The 24,473-nt window shown below is 45.2% G+C and overlaps 1 protein-coding gene across 3 annotated transcripts in view; it reads left to right on the top strand.

Moving 5' to 3' along the window:
• The window catches only part of OLFM2 (olfactomedin 2), a 216,390-nt gene that overhangs the window by 124,414 nt on the left and 67,503 nt on the right, over positions 1 to 24,473 (top strand). The window contains exon 2 of one of the 3 annotated variants that reach the window (XM_044431568.1): positions 489 to 638. In XM_044431568.1, coding sequence (XP_044287503.1) covers positions 630 to 638 — 9 coding nt within the window. In that variant the 5' untranslated portion in view covers positions 489 to 629. The remainder of the gene's footprint in view (positions 1 to 488; positions 639 to 24,473) is intronic. The other 2 variants (XM_044431567.1, XM_044431566.1) reach the window with 2 other exon arrangements.

Here is a 24,473-nt window from a genome sequence, read left to right as displayed (position 1 = left end):
CCCCTCTTTTAAGGAACCCAAGGTGGCTTACCTAGTTTTCTTCTGTCCCATGTTTATCCTCACACCAACCCTGTAAGGTAGATTAGACTGAGAGGCAGTGAATGGCCCAAAGCCACCCAGTGAGCTTCCTGGCCAAGTGAGGTGTAAAACCAGATCTCCTGAGTCCAAGCAGAAAACCTCACTGAAATAGCAGTAATTTCTACCTTGAGTGTCACTGAGTCACTTTGAAGATCATTTTGGGGCAAAAGGCTGAGAAAGTAAATCAATAATTACATCTCCTTACACTAGTGGAGACTAGGAATCTCCAACACTTTCCTTGCCTGGGAGGACAAGCACCTCGATATATTTGAGATGGGTTTAAATATGTCATGCAGTTTAATCATCTTCCCAAGGCTCGGTTTTTTGGGTTTTCAGGTCCTCCATCTAAAGACTGGGGGCAATCCTTGAGCCCTCTATTCAGTTCCATGACTTCTCTTTCTATTCTGCAGACCCTCTTTCAGAGCCCTGATGAAGGTTGGCAGGTCTACACTTCGGCTCAGGCTCCTGATGGCAAGTGTCTGTGCACGGCTGTCATCCCGGTCCAGGGTACCTGCTCCAGAGACTTGCGTAGCCGGCAACTACGGCAGCTGATGGAAAAAGTAAGGGATGTGTTCCTTATCTGGGGATAGAGGAGACTGGAAGCCTCTAGATGTGGTGTGGGGGAACTGATGCTGCAGGGGCTGTGTCCATTTTGGATTGAGAAGGAGCCAACACACCACTCCTGTCCTTCACTACCTCCTGCTCCATTCACAATTGACTCACCCCTTTGTCTCAGCCAATGGGGGTTCCTCCCTGGTAATTGTGGGGTAGCTCTTCCAGGATCAAACTGGATTGACATCAGGTGAAATGATGAAGAGAAGCTAACTACCCTCCCCACCACTGGGAAATAATTTGGCTTAATTCAGTCTGAGTTGACTTGGACTTTTGATTGGACATATAGATGGAATCCGATGGGCCCTCAGAGTGGCTCCCGACTTTTTCCTAGAGATGATCTCTCTGGAGGGTAGCTTAGACTTGCATCTGGCTTGGCCAAGCTCTCCCAAGGGAGCTTTCTGGAAGTGGGGATTTGACCTTGAATCTCTCCAGTCCGTGTTCACCATTCTTGCTGCTCAACCACACAGACTTTTATTTATGTTATGCCCTGGTGCTCACAGGTACCCCAGTAGAGACCATAGCCCCAGACTGTGTACTTTCTGCTGTGCTATCAGAACAAGTCATCCTCTCTTTTGTATCCCAGCTTGATCTAGTGGCAGGACACCAGGGGCTGGACCTTGTGGCCAAAGTCCAGGGTCCTGCAGCCCAAGCCTACTCCTGCCCAACAAATGACTACCCAGAGAGTGGCAGATAATCAGGGCTATACAAACAAGCTCTGTTTTATTGCTGTATTGATGATGGTGCTCACATTTTAAGTAAGTCTGAGATGCAAAACTGCACATATACCTATGAAATAGGTATGTGTGGATGGATGGATGGATGGATGGATGGATGGATGGATAGATAGATAGATAGATAGATAGATAGATAGATAGATAGATAGATACCAGGGTTGGAAACCAATTTCCCTCTTATATCTTTTCAGAAATTTTAGCTGTGTAGCACAGGAAAGGGCAGTTGCAGGGGAGAAGAGAAATGTAAGTAGTGCATCTTACAGGTGAAGCACCACACCTGGCTGTCCCAGTGTAGGATCTGAAATTACCAAGCCTGCACCACTAGCTACATCTGCTTCTCCCTACCTAAGGCGAGCCCAAGCATTAGGGCAGAGTGAGGCAGTAGCCTCAGGTGGTAGCTCCTGTGGACCAGCAGGAGGTTGGAGGACAGAGCCGAGCTCACCACACAGCTTGCCTTTGGTCCTCGAAGCGAGCCCACTGCCCTCCAGTGCAGCGGAGGAAATTGCCCCATTGCATTGATGGCATTGCATGCAGTGCTGCCAACTTGTGCTTTACCGGAAGCAGTAAAAGGTCTGGGACCTTCCCCCCAGACAGTTTTCAGTCCATTTCAGTTCCATGATCCCATAACAGACCTTCCAGTGTTTCATGTGACCAGGGAGCATCAGGATCTTTTGCAGGCATTTAATAATTCATCTATTGCTCTGATACTTTACCGCTGGCTTTCATATTTTTAATATCTTTTTAAAAATAATTTCTACAGCTGTGTTTCTGGTTCTAGTTGCCCTTGCTGTAGTGGTGTTTGGGGCTTTTCCTGGTTGCAAAATGCCCTGATGACATCTGCCAGTTGGGTGATGTATTAATTTACATGATAAAATTGATTGATCAATTGCATCTGTTCCAGATGCCTGCCATCCTGTTGCTGAAACATATAAAAGAAAATGCATCTAGCTCTGCCCCGCATGCCCAACAAATGCTTTTAATAACTACATTTCCACACATGCTCTCCAAGCTCTTTGCTCCCACTGCATTTAATTGGAAGTCAGAAGCTTTGATTCTTCCATGCACTGTGCTTTTTCTCACAAAGGCAGTTCTGCCTCTTAGGATGCACAAGGGAACTCAGGAAGCTTCCTCTGTCTCACCTTCTTTTGCTTAATGAGATGCAAATAGTGCCTTTATTGCTCCACATGGAGAAGCCGCATGGCAGGAGGAACAGTCAGTCCCCCTCCTAGAGATTAATTGTGTTAAAACCTTATTACAAAGAGAAGACGGATTCTTATTGACTTCACACGTGCAAATAAAGTATTTATTAGCCAAATAAGGATCCTGCCAATTTACACTTGCAATTACCACAGGCACCTCTACAAGGGAACTTGCAGGCAGGCAAAGACTGCCAAGTTCTGCTTTCTCAGAGCTTTGAAAGCTTCAAAACAGGGCAAGGGTGGGCAACGTATGGCTCATATGGCACATTTGCATGCATGCTGTTGGGGTACCTGTGAGTGTGCTTAATCTATGTTTTTAGTCCTCATTGTTTCTAGCTGGGAAAGGTTTAAGATGGCAGCAGTATTAGGTTGGCCTACATACATGACCAAAAAAGAGGGCAAAAGAGGATGTTGTTGTTAGTCGTGAAGTCATGTCCGACTTATCGCAACCCCATGGACAACATTTCTCCAGGCCCTCATGTCCTCCATCATCCCACAGAGTCCACCCAAGCTCACACCAACTGCTTCAGAGACTCCATCTAGCCACCTCATTCTCGACTTTCCCCTACTTCTTTTCCCGTCAATTGTTCCCAGCATTAGGCTCTTCTCCAGGCAGTCCTTCCTTCTCATTAGGTGGCCAAAGTTTCATCTTCAGTATCTGGCCTTCTAAAGAGCAGTCAGGGTTGATCTCCTCTAGGACTGACTGGTTTGATCACCGTGCAGTCCAAGAAACTCGCAGGAGTCTCCTCCAGCACTACAATTCAAAGACCTCAATTCTTCAGCGCTCAGCCTTCCTAATGGTCCAGCTTTCACAGCCATACATTGCAACTGGGAAAACCATAGCCTTGACTATATGCACTTTTGTTGGCAGGGTGATGTCTCTGCTTTTCAGTATGCTGTCTAGATTTGCCATAGCTTTCCTCCCCAGGAGCAAGTGTCTTTTAATTTCTTGGCTGTAGTCCCCGTCTGTGGTGATCTTGGAGCCCAGGAAAATAAAATCTGTCACTACCTCCATTTCTTCCCCATCTATTTGCAAGGAAGTAAGAGGACCGGATGCCAAGATCTTAGTTTTCTTAATGTTGAGTTTCAAGCCAACTTTTGTACTCTCCTCCTTCACCCGCATCAAGAGACTTTTTAGCTCCTCTTCACTTTCTGCCATTAGAGTGGTATTGTCTGCATATCTGAGGTTGTTGATATTTCTCCCAACAATCTTAATTCGAACTTGTGATTCATCCAGCCTGGCCTTTCTCTTGATGTGCTCTGCATATAAATTAAATAGACAGGGCAATAAGATACAGCCTTGCCAAACTCCTTTCTCTATTTAGAACCAATCAGTGGTTCCATGTCCAGTTCTCACTGTTGCTTCTTGACCCGCGTATAGGTTTCTCAAGAGACAAATAAGATGGTCTGGTACTCCCATCTCTTTAAGAACTTGCCACAGTTCATTGTGATCCACACAGTCAAAGGCTTTAGCATAGTCAATGAAGCAGAAGTAGATGTTTTTCTGGAACTCCCTAGCTTTCTCCATGATCCAGCAGATGTTGGCAATTTGATCTCTAGTTCCTCTGCCTCTTTGAAATCCTGCCTGTACTTCTGATAGTTCTTGGTCCACATACTGCTGGAGCCTAGCTTGTAGGATTTTGAGCATCACTTTGCTAGCATGTGAAATGAGAGCAATGGTGCGGGAGTTTGAACATTCTTTGGCATTGCCCTTCTTTGGAATAGGAATGTAAACTGACCTTTTCCAATCCTGTGGCCACTGTTGAGTTTTCCAAATTTGCTGTCATATTGAGTGAAGCACTTTTACTGCATCATCTTTTAAGATTTTGAATAGCTCAGTTGGAATACTGTCTCCTCCACTAGCTTTGTTGTTGCTCAGACTTCCTAAGGCCCATTTGACTTCACATTCCAGGACGTCTGGCTCGAGGTCAGTGGCCATCCCATCGTGGTTATCAGGGACATTAAGCTCTTTCTTGTATAGTTCTTCTGTGTAATCTTGCCACCTCTTCTAAATCTCTTCTACCTCTGTTAGGTTCCTGCCATTTTGGTCCTTTATCATGCCCATCTTTGTATGAAAGGTTCCCTTCATATCTCCAATTTTCTTGAAGAGATCTCTGGTCAACCCTATTCTATTGTATTCTTCTATTTCTTTGCACTGTTCATTGAAGAAGGCATTCTTATCTCTTCTAGCTATTCTCTGGAATTCTGCATTCAATTGGGTGTATCTTTCTCTTTCTCCCTTGCCTTTAACTTCCCTTCTTTCCTCAGCTATTTGTAAAGCTTCCTCAGGCAGGCATTTTGCTTTCTTGCATTTCTTTTTCTTTGGGATGGTTTTATTTGCTACCTCTTGTACAATGTTGCGAACCTCCGTCCATAGTTCTTCAGGCACTCTGTCTATCAGATCTAATTCCTTAAATCTATTGGTAACCTCTACTGTATATTCATATGATATTTGATTTAGGTCATACCTGAGTGGCCTAATGCTTTTCCTTCCTTTCTTCAATTTAAGCCTAAATTTTGCAACCAGAAGCTCATGATCTGAGACACAGTCAGCTCCTGGTCTAGTTTTTACTGACTGTATAGAGCTTCTCCATCTTTGGCTGCAGAACACATAGTCAATCTGATTTCTGTGTTGACCGTCTGGTGATGTCCATGTGTAGAGTCGTCTCTTAGGTTGTTGGAAAAGAGTGTTTGCTATGACCATCGTATTCTCTTGATAAAATTCTACCAGCCTGTGCCCTGCTTCATTTCATACTCCAAGGCCAAATTTGCCCGTTATTCTGGTTATCGTTTGGCTTCCCACTTTAGCATTCCAATCCCCCATGATGATTAGGACATCATTTTTTGGAGTTAATTCTAGAAGGTGCTGTAGGCCTTCATAGAACCAGTCAACTTCAGCCTCTTCAGCACCAGTGGTTGGGGCATAGACTTGGACTACCGTGATGTTGAATGGTTTGACTTGAATTCGAACTGAGATCATTCTGTCATTTTGGAGATTGTATCCCAGTACTGCTTTTCCTACTCTTTTATTGACTATGAAGGCTACTCCATTTCTTCTGAGGGATTCTTGCCTGCAGTAGTATACCTGATGGTCATCTGAATTAAATTCACCCATTCATGTCCATTTTAGTTCACTGATTCCTAAGATGTCGATGTTCAGTCTTGTCATCTCTTGTTTGACCACATCCAGCTTGCCTTGGTTCTTACATTCTAGCTTCCTATGAAGTATAGATCTTTGCAGCATCGGACTTTCCTTTCACCACCAGATACATCAGCAGCTGAGTGTCCTTGCGGCTTTGAGCCAGTCACTTCATTCTTTCTGGCGCTACTAGTACTAGCCCTCTGCTCTTCCCCAGTAGCATATTGGACACCTTCCGACCTGAGGGGCTCATCTTCCAGTGTCATATCTTTTTGTCTTTTGGTACCTTTGGCTCCAGCCTCTTAGCAGATCAGCAGAGGCACAGGCTGGGAGAGAGTGCTGAGTGGCCAGGGGACTGGTAAAGGCAAAGTAGGAGCTGGGCAGAGGAGCAGAGGGTCAGGAAGGCGGGGTCAGAGAGGCCAGAGGGGCCAGGAGGAAGCAGACAGGTGGGGCCACTGGCCTGAGGGACTGATAAGGCCGTGCTCAGCCACTGCAAGCCCTTTTGGCTCTGGCCTCTTGGCATGGTTCCTTGTCTGCAGCCCTTAGCTGCAGCCTGGGCTGCCCGGGGACTCCCTTCTCTGGGGGACCGAGGGTTTTGTTTTTTGTTTATTGCTTTGTTTTTCTTTGTTTGTTTGTTCTGGTTTGTTTTAGTTTTGTTTTTTGGTTTTTTTGGTGCTGTGCTGTGCTGTGCTTTGCTTTGCTTTGTTTTTCCTCCAAATTAATTTTATTTTATCCTTGTGTGTGTGTGTGTGGGTTTTTGTCTGGGAGAACTGGGCGAGTGAGGGGTACTGCAGGACTGACAAGGCGGGGGACCAAGGTAGGGTCTTGGAAGGGATCCAAATGGCAGACCAGGAGATGGCCTTGGCGGGAGTCGCAGGTGTTGCTGTCCGCTGCGACAGCTGTGACATGTTCACCCTTCTCCCCCAGGAAAGGCAGGGTTATGCTTGCCCTCAGTGCAAGCTGCTGGTCCTGCTAGAGGAGGAGGTGAGGTGCCTGAGGGCCGAGAGAGCTCTCCAGGCCCCCCTGGAGCAGCCCCCCTCTGGACAAAGGGTTGAGGGAGAGACCACGGGAGGAGCAGCTGCAGAGACATGGAGGTATGTCACCCACAGGAGGACAAGGCCAGCACGGCCTCCTCCTTCTCCTGGCACCAATCTGGAGCTGGGAAACAGGTTCTCTCCATTTGAGGAGGCTGGGGCTGATGAGGCCTTGGAGGACCAGAACGATGCCCATCCTGGGACCACAAGTGGCAAGAGGGCCACTGCAGGAGAGGCAAGGGCTAGGGCACGGCCGCCCACCACCACTGGGAATACAGGGCGGCAGGTGAATGTTGTTGGGGAATCCCTGCGGAGGGGCACTGAGGCAGTGGTGTGCCTCCCCAACCTGGAGACAAGGGAGGTTTGCTGCCTGCTGGGCACACGCATCCGGCATGTGAAGGACAGAGTGGAGAATCTTGTTCACTCCAGGGGTCACCAGCCATTCCTGGGGAGCCATGTGGGCACAAATGACGTGGCCAGGCAGGGTGTGGTTGGGTCCACCAGGGACTTCGAGGCCTTGGGGAAGAAACTCAGGGAGCTAAAGGCCCAAGTGGCCTTCTCATCAATCTTACCAGTCTGGGGATTTGGGCCAGGCAGGGATAGAAGGGTCGCTGAGGAGAATGACTGGCTTAGAGTGTGGTGCCAGAAGGAACGCTTCGGGTTCCTCGACCACGGCACCTGGTTTCTTGCCAATGGACTTCTGGCAAGGGACAGGTTACACCTCACGAGGATGGGGAAAAGGTCCTTTGGAGATGCTCTAGCAAGCTTCATCCGGAAGACTTTAAACTGAGCCAGGGGGGGCGGTCAGGCCCCCCAGTAGCATGTCTGCACTGGACAAGTGTGGGGAGAGGATCAGGGTTGTGGGAGCAGGGTTTAGAGGTACTGCAGGGACTGCCACTATGTAAACATAAAGGCAAATTTAGAAATAATGCTTCTCATTCAAATAGGAATGCAGTACACTTGGCCATAGTGTGTCATCCTGTGGCCAAGTAGCCATGCTCCATTTGTTGCCCGTGTGCTTTTGATAGGCAACTCCAAGGCCCAAACTCTTCTGATGGTTCTTTAGCATAGTGGAAAACACAGTGGTAGCTATAAAAACATTGACCATACATTTTGCAAACAAAGTCGTATGCATTCTCTGTTTCTAGGCATTACTTAGAGGGGTGGACAATGTGAGCTGGTCATTCATCCTCTTTTTGAGAGGACGTTGCTCCATTTGAAGGGCAGCTAGAGGGGTGTCTTCTGCTTTGAAGGCATCCTAGAGTTGGAGGGCTATCCAGACCAAGTTCAAAGAATCACAGAATCATATCATTGGAAAGGACCCCCAGCCCCCTGCTCAATGCAGGACTCAAGTCTCCCATCCAGAGTCTAACCAGGGCTGACCCTGCTTAGCTTCTAAGATTGGGCAGGATCAGGCAGTTCAAGCTATATCTTCAGGCTGTATGAAAGGATCTAAGTAAGTCTGGTATGAGGATAGAAGTGCCATGAGACAGAAGAGATCAGAGTTGAAGTTGCCCTTTAAGTGTTAAGATCTGGGCAGCAAACTATGGAAGGGAGTGTGTTGTGTTATGTTATTTTAATTGTTTGTAAACCATTCTGTGAGCATATGCTGAAGAAAATGGTCTATAAATCTTCAGATAGATAGGGTACATAGGTTCCCAGGAACAGCTTTGATGAGATGTACAGAAGTTCTATTTGCATCAGAATATTTTATGTATGCCTATTGATTGGCACATGCAAAGTTGTGCTTCCTTTTGTCCCCTTCTCTTTGCAATTCACAGGTGGCCACCCTGATCATGGGCATGGAGGGAAGAATGAGGCTGCTGACTTCAGCAGGAGCTGCATGCCCCCATCTTTTCTCTTCCTGCCCTAAATAAAAGCCTGTAAAAATTACATGATCTGCATGGTAAAAGCCATTGAAAGTGTTGGCAGCCATAGCATAAAACCGAAGCAATTTTCTCTATTTCAAAAATAAGGCAACCCCCTCCCTCCCATATACTATTATCAAAACAAGAACAAAACACCAAGAGAAACATATTGGAATATAGTATTTCAATAAATATAATAAAGTCTTGAATTTATAAAATATTAATTATTCCCTCACATACTAAAAAGCAGAGACATCACCCTGCCAACAAAAGTGCATATAGTCAAGGCTATGGTTTTCCCAGTTGCAATGTATGGCTGTGAAAGCTGGACCAGAAGGAAGGCTGAGCACCAAAGAATTGAGGCCTTTGAATTGTGGTGCTGGAGGAGACTCCTGCGAGTCCCTTGGACCGCAAGGCGATCAAACCAGTCAGTCCTAGAGGAGATCAACCCTGATTGCTCTTTAGAAGATCAGATCCTGAAGATGAAACTCAAATACTTTGGCCACCTAATGAGAAGGAAGGACTGCCTGGAGAAGAGCTTAATGCTGGGAACAATAGATGGCAAAAGAAGAAGGGGATGGCAGAGAATGAGGTGGCTAGACGGAGTCACTGAAGCAGTCGGTGTGAACTTGAGTGGTCTCCGGGGGATGGTGGAGGACAGGAAGGCCTGGAGGAATGTTGTCCATGGGGTTGCGATGGGTCAGACATGACTTGACGACTAACAACAACAACAACAATTATTCCCTCTAATTTTATAGCATTTATCAATCTATGCCTTTGCAGATGAAAAAGCTGGGATAGAAGGGAGGGTTAGATGGTGTGTAAGAATTCCTAGTATAAGATGGGCATGCTTTGCTGAGGTCCTAAAACTTAGATCTATAACTATATGGCTCTGATGGGAATTGCTTGTCCTGTGTGCAGTTTGTCTACTGACTGTGTAGTCTGCACAGTCCTTTCAAACTTTGGGTTTTATTCATTAGAAACACATACATTTTAATGGATTTTTTTGCTGGAAGTAAGATGAAATACATTTTTAAAAAGCCTAGCCACTTCAAGACTCCAAGCCTCTCTTTTGCTTTCTGCCCCACTCGCCTATATTCCCGTACCCCTTACAACATCCAAAGTATCTCTGATTTGCAAACAAAGGTGTGCATCATGAAAAGTACTTGCAGAACAAATTTCTGCAGATGTTTCAAGGAGCCATTTGCTGAATTTTGTTTGTTCCTTCATTCCAACCTTTAAATGTTTCTTCCTTCTCCCAGTTAATGTAGCAGGTTGTCAACCTTTGCAAGCAGCAACAGCTTATGGGGACCTACAAAAAGCTGCTTCAGATGATATATTGAGCATTCTGATTTATTTACAAAATTTGTATACTGCTCTACAGCCAAGCAGATTCCAAAGCAGTGAACAATATGAAGTTAAAAAAAAAGGATAAACACATTCTATTCGAGCATTAAAAACAAAGTAGACAAGCCACATTCAAACTGTGGCTGGTCTGCAAGAAAAGCTTCCCAGATCAAGGACATCTTGAGCAGACACCAAGAACAACACAGTGTTGGTGCCTGCTTGACCTCCTGAGGCAGGAACTTACATAGAAATAGGGCCACCACCCTGAAGACCCTTATCCTGGTGGACTCCAGACAGGTCCATGTGGAACCACCAGGCAAACGTTCTCCAATGACTCCAGTGGCTAGGCAAGTTGGTAAGGGAGAAGATGCTCTCTCAGATATCCTGGTTCCAAGTTGTTCTGAGTTTTGTACACTTGCACTAAAGCCACAGACCTTTCCTGGTAGCAGACAGGTAGCCGCTGCAGTTCCTTTAGCAAGAGAGTAGCATCTTGGCTTAGATGGATCAGCAGGGCTACTGTAGAATGGAAATAAAGGGATGAATGATTGTCTGCCCCACTATAAATGTTTTCTTTGCTACTGCTGTTTAGAAGAGGTTGAAGTTTAATTAAGTGTTCCAGCAGGGAGGTTGTTGTTAAAGAAGGAAAGAGAGCCATGGGCAGCTGTGAATGCTAGAGAGAATTCTTTGGATGCGGAGGGATCAAGAATGGAAGCACTGACACTCTGGAGACTAAAGGATTAATGGCTTTTCCTGGGGTGGCAGGGGGGGGGGGGGAAGTTTTCTTCTTACCTACTCTCAGTCTTGCCTGCTGTGAATGGCCAGATTTGGAGTCTTCTGGGAGATGGAGTGCAGATGAATTCTCCTGTCAAGAAAGACACACTATTTCAGCAAGAAAGACTTCTAGGAAAGGGATTTTGTTTAGCCTGCTCTGCCCCTTTTTTAATTGGAAAGGGTAAAGAAACTCCCGCAAAAGTCAAAGCCAGGAGTAGAACAAACAAAAGGGATATGAAATCTTGACAGTGCATGTCTGGTTTCTGCCCGCCTGCCCAATGTTTTGAAGATGAGCTCCTTGAAACACAGGGCTATAAGCATAAAAATATTCAATGCACACCCTCTTGGATTAATGAGCTAGATCCGTTCACAAATGAAATGTGTAAGTAAAAGTGCATACATGAATGCATGTATTGACATTTACAATGTGATAAACACACCACTGTGTGCATTAGTCAAAAACTCCTTGCTGCAAAATATTTGTATAATTCTAAAATGGTAGGGAGATAGACTAGGTGGATAGGATAGGTACACAGGGCTATGAGGAGGTACAAGCATTTCCCTTTAGGGACCATTTTAAAAATGAAGATGATCTCCCATGCCCAGGAGACAATCACCCATGCCCTAGTAACATCCAGGATAGATTACTGCAGTATGCTCTGGTGCAGAATTGAGTCACAGGGGTGGTAATGGGTGCACCTTTTTGGGTGCAAATCACTCCAGTGCTGAAAGATATGCACTGGTTCCCAGTTGCTGCCCAGGCCCAATTCAAGGTGCTTGTTATGACATATAAAGCCCTAAATGGCCTAGGGCCTGGCTACCCAATGGGCGGCCCCCTCCCATATGAACCTGCCTGTCACTTAAGATCAGGTCAGGAGGCCCTTCTGCAAATACCATCCCTCAAAGAGGTGAGAGGGATGGCAAATAGCTAAAGGGCCTTCTTGGTGGTTGCTCCCTGCCTTTGGAATAGTTTTCCTAGGGATGTCCACCTGGCACCATCTCTATTATTGTTTTGGCACCAGGCTAAAACATTCCTTTTTAATATCTTTGTTAGTAATTGATCCTTCTCTCCCTTTCACTGCTTGCTTTGTTGTTATTATTGTACAGTTTTAAATTTTGATAATGAAACTTTTTATTCTTTATTGTTATATGTACTTTCACTTTTTCTTGTAAGCTGCCTTGAGACTTCGGTAGTAGGTGGCATGTAAATGGAAATATAAATAAATATACTTCAGTCCCCAGGAATTAACCTCCATTTTTATAATGAAGGAAGAAATCCCAAATACAATACAATCTTGAGAAGAACCCACATCCTGTTAGGCACAGTTTAACACCTTAAACTATAAAACATTGGACTGCATGGAGATGATTTGGGAGGCAGTTGGTATATGTGCCAATACTGCTTCATGACAAGGGGTTTATAAGAACAAGCAATGCCATTAATAAGGTGAACAGAGGACATTTCTTCTGGGATTTGCCCAGTCATTAGTCTGGTTCACAGAAGACCTGGCCATTGTAGGGGTGGGGATGTGCGTGAACTTAGAATACTGGTATATCCTCTTCTATAGAGGACTGTCTGTCTTTTGGAGGGCTGCCCTGACCAATTGTGGTTTAGGGACACAAAGCCATCAGGAAGGTTGCCCAGGCTCAATTAGCACCCAGAGGCCATCTGGTCACAGTCTGGAAGTCAAGGGAATGATAGTGGTGTGTTATTAAGGTAAAGGTAGGGGCAATTGTGAGAGAGTTCTTATCTCCCAAAGCTCCTTTAACTATTTTGATTCTGTGTTCATTTTATTTGATTCGGAAAGGAGTTTAATGTGGAAGAACATGAGAGACAAACATCAGAATGGCCAAATTTCTGAGGTCCGTTCATGCCAAACCTCTCCCTCCTTTTGTGAGAAACATAGGATTTGCCTTAAATATACCTAGTTTTCCCCTCTAAATTGCCTTTTAAAACCTTTTATAGTTCACAAAGCCCTGGACACAGCACATTGGTTTTATCCTGGCTTTTATTGCTGGTTTTAATGCTTGTTGTAATCTCAGCTTGATTTTTAATGTGCTAAACCAGAGCACATTGCCGTGTGATGAGAGGCTGTGACGGAGACTGCTGAAATGCTGGTGTTAAGATGAACAGACAAGCCTTGAAGGATTGGGGTGGCCATGTGTCCTCCTTTACAGGAGGCAATCTTCTAAGTGAAAGGGCACTCGCTTTGAAGCTATCTTCTATGTGAAGGGCTGTCTTGTCTCGTTTAAAGATTAAGAGCTACGAAAACAGTTGTCTGCCTGGTCTTAGCACCTGGACAGCAGACCAAATGGACAAACACGCAGGTGACCTGGTCATCATCTTCCACATCATGGTGCATTCCTGTGTAAATTGTAGTCAGCATGTCTTGGGTTTGCATATATGCATAGTGATTAGCATTGCAAATTGCATGCAAAATTAGTATCTCCTTTTAGCTGTCTTGTGTGGGTGAACATTGCAGGCAATGGAGTAACTCAAGCAAGGCTGTGCACCTCCAGTATGTTTCTGCCAGAGCCCCCAGTATCCTAGGGCAGCCCACATTGACCAGGTATCTTGTTTTTAATTTTGATTCCCATCAGCACCAGCCAGAATCCTGGAGTTGTGGTTGAAAACACCTGGTGGACATCAAACTGAGCAAGCAGGAGAGGTTGTATAAGGAACCCTTCCAAGCCCCCTTCTGCATCAGTGCTCATAAGGAAGGAAAAGGGGGTGCTAGAGCTGGGCCAGAATTTCCTCCTACAGGTTTTTTCTCTGTTTTTACCCTTCTCAGTTTTTTTTTTTTTTAAATTTAAAACTTTTTTAGACCATCCCTTACTGTGGTCTTGGGTTAATGACAAGACAAAATAGAATAAAACACAGCATCCTAGTCAAAATCTTAACCAATCAACAGTAAAACCCATATTAAAACAGTCAAATCTTAAAACATTGGGAAAATAAAAATAAATTACTTTTGAAACAAACTTGGTGGTGAAGAAAATGTCATGGAAATCCTTTATGGTTCTGTTTGGGTTTTCCAGGCTTATCTTACTGAGAAGGTGACTGGGGAGGGGGGTGTTTATGCAAATGCCTGGTTGTCATTAGAAACATAGAAACAGAGCAAGTCAGAGGGGCCTCCTGGGCCATCTAGTCTGACCTCTGGCACCAGCTGGCTCCGCTCACGACATACCCACCATGTGGACGTCCAGCCTGTCCTTGAACACCCGCACCGATGGGGCCTCAACGACCTCTCATGGAAGCCCATTCCACACCCTCGGGGTCCTGACTGTCAGGAAGTGCTTCCTGGCATCCAAATGGAACCTTGGCTCCCTGAGCTTTGCTCCATTGGAGCGTGTCCTGATGGAGAGATACGTGATAGAAAACAAGCACGTGGCACCCTCGGTGATTAAGGAAGCTTGGAAATTCCACAAAAAGGCGGCAGAGCACTGAAAGCCTCTTTCAAGGGGGATTAAAACTTTCAGGAAATTGGAGGAGAGATTTGGCTCCGCGGTAACTCCCACTCCTCCCTGGAGCTGGACCCAGCACTGCCTCCAAGCACCTGCATTTCAGTGGATGCAAAACAGAGGCTAGGCTGCCAGCACAGTTAATGCATTGGCAGAATTGTAATAACAAATGCGTTTGTGAAGGAAGGAAGGAAGGAAGGAAGGAAGGAAGGAAGGAAGGAAGGAAAGCTGTGCTGCAACCCATGCCAAACAAACCCTACCTGTGAGAAACTGTCCAGAATTTCTCCTCCCTCTTAGTAAAGCTGCTCCCTCCCCACATTTCTCTGCCTGCACTAACATAGAGAATTCTTAGATGCCCTGATGTGTGTGATGTTGTGTGAAGAACAATTAGAGGAGTGATCCTCCATCCGACAAGGTTTAGGAGCTCTTCATCTGGAGTGGAGACCCCTTCCAGCCCAAATGCTGCTGTATGTCATGAGTGGAGCCGGCTGGTGCCGGAGAAGGCCCCTTCTGACTCGCTCGCTCCCTCGCTCCCTCCCTCCCTTCCTTCCTATCCTACCTTTTCATTCTTTTTAAAGAACTCAAAGTAGCTTACCTTATTCCATTCTCCTCCTGTGGCTCTCAATTTTATCCCACACAACAACAGCCCAATGAGAGAGCTTCTGCTGGGAGTCTGTGACTGGCCCAAGCCACCCAGTTGGCTCCATGGCTGAGTGGGGACTAGAACCTGGATCACCTGAGTCCCTGCCTCGTGCTCTTAACCACTGCACCAAAATGGCTTTCAAAGCTTCAAAGACTTACCCCCCATCTCCTCCTCCTCCTCCTCCTCCTGTCAGCATCTGGTGACAACTCACAGTGAACAGTTTGCAGTGTGCAAAAGACAGACCCACACTCTACAGCTACCATGCTGGGATTCACACAACACAACAGCCCAACAATGATTTTAAAAATGCCATTGTGGCTTGCTGTGTTGTGCACACCTATCCTCTCTGTTGATTATTTATTTATTTATTTAAAACATTTTTATGCTGCCCCCATCGCAACAAAGCCTCGGGGCGGCTTACAACAAAAACAAAGTTATACAATAAAAATATTAAAACCCGGTGCATCTCGGCTTAACATTTTTTTAAACTCCTACAAATAGCCAATAAATTAACACTTAAAATAAGTTTTAAATAAAAAGGTCTTAGCCTGGCACCAAAAAACAAATAACGACGGCACCAGGCGGACCTCTCTGGGGAGCGCATTCCATAGGTGGGGTGCCACCGCAATGATTATCAATCATTTTACTTCCCTCTCTTCCCTAACCCATCCAGAAGTACATTGCAATCCTTCTAGCATTTCCCTTTTCCCATTTTTTTAAAAAATTAACCTTATGCATAAACATCTTAAAGAGGTTTTCCCTTGCAGCATATATGCATCATTATATAGGCACTCTGCATGCATTTGCCAATGAATGTAGTAATTGTACTAAAGGAAAAAAATACAATGTCTTTGTTTTTAAATCAGGGAAGAAGAGTTTTCAGACCTCTGAGTTTTATGTTTGTTTTATGGTTCTTTACCCTGGAAGCCACCAAGCAGAGCCTGGTGTAAAAGACATATACTTCGATTCAAGCGATGCTGACCCCAAGAATTTGTTCTGAGTACTTGGACTGAACGGAGCTCACTGCCCTTCCAGATAAAAGAATATACGCCTGATCCCCAACTTTCTCCATTTCAGCATGGGAGTAATTTTCTTGTTGCCACTGTTAAACAGTAAGGCATCAGAAACCCTTGCCAGTCTACTTCAAATCTCCCTGTAGATCCCAATCACAGAAAAAGCAATTTCTTCTGTGTGTGGAAGAAAGGAGATAAACACCTCTTGTTAAAATGGCTTTGCTGTGTACCTATGACCCTGAGTGTGGCGTTGTTGTTTTCCCACAAATTGCCAGCATGGACAGGGGGAGAACCTTGGTGAGGACTCAAGTCGGGGTAGGAGGGTGGGAGAAGTTTTCATCCTTCACTTCCAGCTATGGTCCCAATCTGGATCAGGCCCCTCTGCAGTGATAATTGTATTGCAAAACAAAGGTTCCATTCATTCAATGTGGGCAGTAGGGAGCTGGTGATGGGGAAGCCAGCAGCATGGGGAGAGGCAAAGGGTTAGCACCCCCTGCTCAAGTCTGGATGCAAATCAGACAAACTCTGTGCTGGCAGTGTGTAGGTGGGTGGAGTGAAGAGCATCCAAGGACAGATCGAAGCAGCAAACATCTTATACTGTTTGGCCCTAAGAAGGTACTTGCTGCCTGTGGAGTTCTTAAACACTTAGATTAGAAATGATAGGCAGCATTTTTATAGTCTGCAGCTTCATTAATCAAATGCCTCCAATGAATTGATTAAAAGACACACTAGGAGTATACAAAATTATTCATGATGCAGAGAAAACAGATAGAAGTGAGTTTTTCTTCCTCCTTAACACTAGAAGGCAGGGTGATCTGGTGAAAGTGAATGGTGAGAGATTCAGGGCCCATAAGGGAAAAGCTACATCAAACAATGCATTAACTGTGGAAGGTGTTTCCTCCAGGGTCAGAGGTGCTATGCTGCTAAAGGGCCACAGAAGGGGTTGGGTGCTATTGCACTGACTATCAGCTGCCCATCTTCCCCCACCCTTCTTCCAAGCAGGTCAGGACAAAAGGGATCTAACTGCAGTCTGTATTATGTTAAAACTGGACAGCTAGATTGTCCTTGTGACCGAAGCAGAGTGTTGCAGAACAAAAGACATCGGCAAAGTTAGATATCCGGTTTTAAGGCGAATATGGGTTAATGCTAAGGAGCTGGTTCCAAGCTGCATCTTTCTCCACCCTTTCCAAATGAAGGAGTTAACTCCATCCTCAGGGTGGTTTCTGTGCTTATGGGCTAGATGGTGGGAATGCCAGATCAGTCTGCCCTTTGGATCTGATGCTGGACTATGGAATTGATCATGCTTCTTTGGCCCCTACCTGCCTCACTTTGTCTGTTCAATGGAGTTTTCCACAGAACCAGATGTGGTCCAGTTCTCACAGGCCTCTTGGCTTATTACTGAGTCTTCTGGCCTTGGCTTTCCAGCACAGCATTCCAGTTCCACCTCTCTTTCCAGTTCTGATGTAGCTTCTGAGGTAGCAACCTTATAGAAGGCCATATTCTAGGAGAAGTGTGCCTAGTCCCTACACTCACATTCTTTTCTGGGCTTTCCATAGGCAACTGGTTGGCCACTGTGGGATCCTGGACTAATCCAGGTCCAGTTTGGTCCAATCCAGCAGGACTCGTCTAAAATTATAGACATTTTCCAACTATAGACATTTATGATGCAGCACACCTGCTAGACTTGCTTGCCATGTGAACTACTCATTATGCTGTTGCTGCAACAATTCTATGGCTAGGATGGCCAGGGCCTCTTTTACAGAAGGCAGCCCTCTCTTTAACATGTCCTCTATTTGATGGACCATCTAGTCCAGTTGTAGTTTAAAGATCATGAATCCTGGGAAATATTGCCCATTAGTAGGAAGCATCTGGATAGCAGAACAAATTTGCTCGCACTTCCACATTATTACTTGTACTGCATTTCTATGTAAATAATATTTATTTCTAACTGTGCAACTACCTATATAGAACAGCATATGAAAATATTATGCAAATTGGCTTCTCTTTTGATGATGCATGCAATCCTTTCTAGTGATTCATAAGTGGCCACCCTAATGTGAATCCCATTGATTTCAGTAGGATTTACTCCCATGGATGTGTGTATAGGGTTGTTGCTCATCTGCACAACAGCTGCATGGGGGAGGGTATAAAAATCTCAAAACAAGAAACAACAAAAGGAAAATTAAAATATGATGCACACACAAAACCACAACTGTCTGTCCCTTCAAAGAGGAGTTGAATTAGATATTCCTTTCCTTTTTCGTCTAAAGGAAGCAGAGAACAGACTTTTTTGGAGATGGTATTCCAGAGTTGAGGTATCACGACAGAAAAGAACCTGACCCACATCTGACAGTGGAGTAAAGCCTCTAACAACTGTCTCAGCATAGGAGTAGTCAGTTCTTTAGCCAACTTAGACCCAGGGACAGATAATTCAGTGCTCTCCAGATGGTTTGGACTATAACTCCCAGAATTCTTGACCACCAGCCAGTCTGACTGGGACTTATGGGAGTTTTAGTCCAGGGAGATTGCCTACACCTCATCCTCATCAGCACTATGAATGGTGCATGATTATCAGATGGAAACCAGGGACCTACTTTTAATCCTGGTGTAACGTTTTCTGCCCCTGGTTGCCAGTCCTGGTAAACAGTGTAGCTGCTGGGTTCTGGACCATTTGTATTTCTTCAGTTACTTCTCAGAAATAGCCCAGACATTGCAAGTAACTTGTCTGGAAGTAATCAAAATGTGGATAACTGTGGCAAGATTTTCCTTCTCCAGGAGAGGGTGCAGCTGGCACAGCAACCAAACAACAATCTGATTGTAATCAAATGGAATGACTACATTAAATCATACCAAAGTAGGATGCTAATAAATCATAATATAGCAAGATGTCTCCTGTGTGCTATACATTATTTCACATAATTGTCAGAAATGTCACTTCTGATGAAAAGTTCTGTCTGTAGCTAAGATCTCTGTGAGTAACAAATTCCTTTTCCCATAAACTCACTCCTTTTTCTCTTCCTTCTGTTGATCTGCATGTGTTAGCTCCATCGTAAAAATGGTGGTCCATGCCTAGTTCTTCCATGAAAGATCTGCTACTTTTTGTAAACTCTCTATGCTTAATGTCAATACTGGAGTCATTCTGCTTTCCTTTGTCTTTTCGCCTCCCATCCCTTTGTTCCATCTGTATGGCATGATCTTGTTCCCCTTTGATTTGTTTTCTCCAAGCTTACATGCAGCCTTTTTCTCTCACCTCTACATGCCACAGTAAAATAACGACAAAATTTTCCTTTCAGACATCTTGTGAATGCAAATGCTTTGTTTATAAAGTAGGTTGTCAGCAGGGAAAGGAGAGAAATGACCAATTCTTTTCAGAGGGGCAGAGGCAGCTGGTGAGGAAGAAAGGTTTTAAAAATCATCTCCTACATTTTTCACCCTTAACACTGGCCTAAAAATAATTTAAAATAAATAAAAATATTAATTTGATCTTCAGAATTATATTGGAGGGTTTGGGGGAGGCCTTCCAAGCATATCACATTAGCTAGAAACTTGTATTGTTTCTGCCTTCTGAATATTTCCACAATTTGTGTATTGTGGAAAATATATAGCAGCAAGCTAAAGGATTGTGTTGTGTTTAACCTAAGGGAGTAGCAGGAAGTGGGAAGAGATGAAAAGAAGATATAACCTTTGCTGTAAAAGGGTGTCAGAATCAAAGAGATAAACCACTGCTGATCCTAGCTATTGGGCATGGGTAACTATGTGCAGGTTTTGTGAAAATGGCTCCATTTATGTTTCACGAATGCTCAGATAGTTCTGTCATCTGCTCATGGATAGAATTTATGGTTCTGGATTTTTTGCAGAACCATTTTGTTTGTTTGCAGATGTACACTTGCACAAACACGTATTGTATAAATCTCCCCAAAAGTAATAACAACTGCAGCAAGAAACACAGGAGGTACAGGGAGGAGGAGAGGATGCAGATGTTCTGTTGTGGGAACAAAGGTTTTCCTGTGCAACATTGAGTGTCTCCCCAGTTTTCATATTTAATCCTGGGTGACCAAGCTTTTGGCTAGAGCTCTGTTTTAATAAATAAATAAATAAATAAATAAATAAATAAATAAATAAATATTTGGGGGCAGAGAGACTGGGAAGAGCAATTCTCTAGTTTCTCCCAGGTAGGGCTCATTTTGTGGAGGGTTGTAGCATTATGGCTTTCTTTTTTTCCTAGGGGCAAGCAACTTTTTTCTGCTGTCACTGAAAGTGGCAACAGCATAATTTGGCTTTGCAGGCTAACACTCACTTTGCATCCTCCACAGTGCAGGTGGAATCGATTCTGCCCTGCTCCAGGGAAGAGGCATAAGTAATGCTCTGCCAAATCTGCCCTCCAATTTCCTGCAAGTTTTCTTTCCCCTTTCAGCCTCATTCTCAGGATGTTTTGTCACTGAGTTTGAATTTATTTTGGTGGCATTTTGGAGCTCTCCTAATCACCTGGCGATGACTGAGGACACTTGTGATCTGTTTGCATTTTCTTTTGATCTCTTGATTGAGAGATCAACCCTCCAGACTGCCTGACACCCCCCACCACCACCATCTGTAAAAGTCCTCTGGGTCAAATTACTTCATGATGTTTTCCCCTGGGCTTTAACTGGAGTGCAGGAAGTCGAGTAGGCTACAGGCTGCCAAAGAAATAATTGGACAATGCAAGGCAGGACACACGCACACGTTTCTCAGCCATCTCATAAGTAAACTAAAAACAGGAACTCAGAACCCTGCCCATGAGAATTCCCAAAAGCAATTTCTTTTCTATCACACTGAATGAGAATGGGAAAGAGAAATAGAAGAAATTTGCAGCCCAGCTCTACCAGCATATGGCACAGGGGTCGCAAATGGCATGGACAGTGTGTGTTGTGGGGCGGTTGGCATTTATGAACAGAAGGCAGCTTGGCTATGCTGCAAGATCAGGTTTATGCACCTGCTGTGCCCTGGCAAAACAGAATGGCAGCAGAGCTTGTGCACTTGGCGTGGCTGCAGATGCTGGGCTTGGTTGTAGTGTGGCCCCAGCCTGTGCACGTTTTCCAGAAAGGTTGCCTGCCACAGCAGGCACTGATCCACCCAATGTCTCAGTGGCTTTCTTGATGGCAGCGGCCTTCTGTGAACTCCTTTCTAAAGAAAGATTGGGAGTGATCTCATTCTGAACCCCCCTGTTGGTCAGAGGCTGCATTCCAGTGAAGGGCAGTGCTGAAGGCAAAGCAGCATGGCCTAAAATACATAAAATACCAGTATAGTTTAGGTCGATGCTCTTACTGCCAGTAAACAAACCTTGGGAGAGGTACTGCTGTCTTTTAGCATCTGGGCGAGAGGTGCAAAAAAGTCAGGAAACAGCCAAAAGACTGCTGGTTGGGGAAAGTGGGCAGGGCCAGAGGAAGAAGGTGTGGCCCTCTGGGGACCCACAAAGAGCCAGATTTGTTTCCCAGCCTTGAGTGTCTGCCCTGCAAAATGAACTAGATATGCCATGGATTGAACCTGAGTTTTCCACAAGCCACTGATCTACTGCCTAACCATGCATGGATGTGCATCCTTGCACCTCTCTTTTCACTAACAAAAAGTGGCTTGGTTTGTTACTCCTGGGCAGCTCAGGTTTTCAGTGTGATCTGACATTCTGAGCAGGCTGAAGGGAATGGGGTGGGGGTCTGCACTGCAGTGGTTCTGCTTCTGCTTGTATGGTTGGCTGCAGGTGGTGGTGCTTGGGGATATTGATCAGCCTCATGGGTTCTCCAGTATGGGGTTCCTTAGAGGTTAGTCTTGTTCCCCCTGAAATCACAAGGTGTGGTCATCTGGAGCTTTGAAATACCCTGTCATCAGTACAGGGATAACATAGAACTCTGTTTCTCCATTTCCTCATCAGTTGGTGAGGCTGTGGTTGTGCTAAACCAATGCCTGGCTGCACCAATGGACTGGATAAGGGCTAACAAACTGCAGTCCATACAAGACTGAGACACCTTTCTGTGTCAGCTGATTTGGCAGGATGGAGAGTGCCCAACCTGTTCTAGATGGGATCACACTCCCCTTGAAGTAGCAGGTCCATAGTTTGGGGGTTCTCCTTGAACCATCCTTGCCACTTGAGGTCAAGGTACCTTCAAGGGCTTGAAGCACCTTCTCCTAGTTTCAGCTGATGGTCTAGCTATGCCCCAATCTGGCAGGGATGGCCTTATTTCAGTAATCTATGCTGTAGTAATTTCTAAACTAGATTCCTGCGATACACTCTTCATGTGACTGCCCCTTGTTCAGAGGCTGCAGCTTATACAAAAGGCAGCAGCCAGACTAGTAAGTAGAACCAAATGGTCTGAACACATAGCACCAGTTCTGGCTTGCTTGCACTGGCTGCTCATATACTTCCAAGTCCAATTAAAGGTGCTGACTTTAAGCTATAAATGTCCTTTAAAGCCCTGTACAACTTGGGACCACAATACCTGATGGCATGCCTCTTCCAACTGAGACTATGATCATCTCTCAGGGTCCTTCTACAATGGCCTCCTTGAGGGAGGCTTGGATGATGGCAGTAAGTGGGAGAGCCTTCTCTATGGTGGCCCCCAAATATGGAATGATCTCTTCCCTAAGGATAGCCTGGCACCAATGGTACTATGCTTTCCATGCCAGGTTAAGATTGCCTTCTGTGTGTGGGCATTTTACAGTTTTAGATTGTACTGTGGGAGAGAATATTTTCTGTTGTTTTAGGAGGCCAAGCACTGTGAACCTTTCTTAGCTGTGCAAGTTGTTAAAGTCTGATCTTCGTGTTTTAGTGAGATGTTACTATGTTTTTCTGTTATTTATATTTCATATTGTATTTTATTGATCATTGTGCATTGTCCAGAGAGCTCTGGTTATTGGATGCTATGGAAACAACAACACCACCACCAGAAGTTGAAAAGATTTTTAAACACCATAGCACAGGCCTACATATACCCCTCCCCATCTTTTCTGTGTTGCTGTCAGTGCTGGCTGCCCCTGAATTTGCTGTGGCAGCCCTTTCCCACAATACTTTCCCATCTAAACTCAATAGCTTTTTTCCTTTCTTGCCACCACTGCCAAAAGTCTGCAGCAATTCATCCCGTTCCTCCTCCTCCTGTGCAGCCCCATTTCAGCGGCAAAGTTGGGATTTGGGTAGGGGGGCTGCCCCCATGGGTTCAGTAAGGGGCTAACATTGTCCCTGCAGCAGTCAGAACTTGACCACCATTGCAGTAGGGTCTTTCCCACCCTCAAACTACCCTTTCTGATTTCGAATGACAGGCCCCTCTCCTGAGAGAGAAAGTCACACGAGCCATTCTTAGCAGGAACTGGTGAGAAAAGCACAGTGCATCCCAATGCTACAAAATAACATTATGCTAAATCTTCCCTTGAGTACCAGCAGGGCTCAGGTGACAGCACAGTCACTGCCTGACCTTGACTGGGATTGAAATACCTGGGAGGCAAGGGAGAAGGTGGAAAGCTGCCTTCTCTGTGGATCTCTACCACAGAAAGCTCAGTCGGAGCTAGTGCTGACTTGCAGAAATGTGCAGATGGTTCACTCTGGGCTTGTTGACACCACCAGGGGTGTGTTAGATGCTGTTGATGATTGATGCCTTTGACATCTCAGTCCTAATGCTGTGTTTATGGGCAAAGCGCATTTCCCAGGGCTGGCCCAGGCTGTTTGGGTGCAGAAGGCTCGGAATTGAAATGTGTCCCCATCACCAGCAACATTCGGTGTGCCCCTGTTTCTCCACAAAAGCAACAGACAGTCACATCCCCTTCTCCTGGCCCTGGCTTTTCCCCTACCCTCCAGTCGTTGGGTGTTTTCTTGGCTTTTGTGCATTTTGACCCGTTCTAGGTGGCTGAAATGGCTTTCCTAAGGCTTAGAGACAGGCAGATTGAAGTTGTAACATTCTGGTAGGTTGGTATTTTTCATAATTTGGCTTTCTCCCCTTTGTCTTCAGCCCTTCTCACCACTGGAATGTGGTCCCCCAAGAGCTTCTCCAAAATTGAATTCAATTTTCAGGTCACTGTAGCCTAAATCCACATATTGTAGGGATAATGGTACAATTAAATGCATCTGTTTACATTGCTGCTCCCTCTCTGTTGCTTTAAAATCACTTTTATAACACAAAATCATTACGATCGTATAAAAGAATGAGAGTATGGGTGGAAAAGGAACGTTAAATTAAATTTAAAGACAACCTGCTGCCCTATAATAAAATTGTCCCAAATGGGCTGCTTGCAGTGGTGGCTTTGTTCCTTTTCATGGAGGAGGCACCCTGAGATCTCTGATGCATTTGTGCAGCAGATTGTTAGATCTACTAGCAGAATCTGAGGGAGCAGGGGCTCTTTTGTTTGCTTCTGTAGGTTTTACTTTCCTTAAGTAGAACCACCAGGGCTCAAACCAGTCTGTCTGATAAGGGCTTTCTCTGGAGCACTGATTTGAGGCTTCTAACCAAAAGCTCTCTGGAGAACTACTGTGGATGCAGAAGAAGCAGAGGGAGAAAGAGCAGAACATGGAGGGAGCAGAATGTAGAGTGACCACATCTTTACACAAGGGGGGG

This window comes from Varanus komodoensis, unplaced genomic scaffold (assembly GCF_004798865.1).
Source record: "Varanus komodoensis strain SLA01 unplaced genomic scaffold, ASM479886v1 scaffold22, whole genome shotgun sequence".
NCBI classification, from domain to species: Eukaryota; Metazoa; Chordata; class Lepidosauria; order Squamata; family Varanidae; genus Varanus; species Varanus komodoensis.
This window is presented reverse-complemented; position numbering and strand designations above follow the sequence as displayed.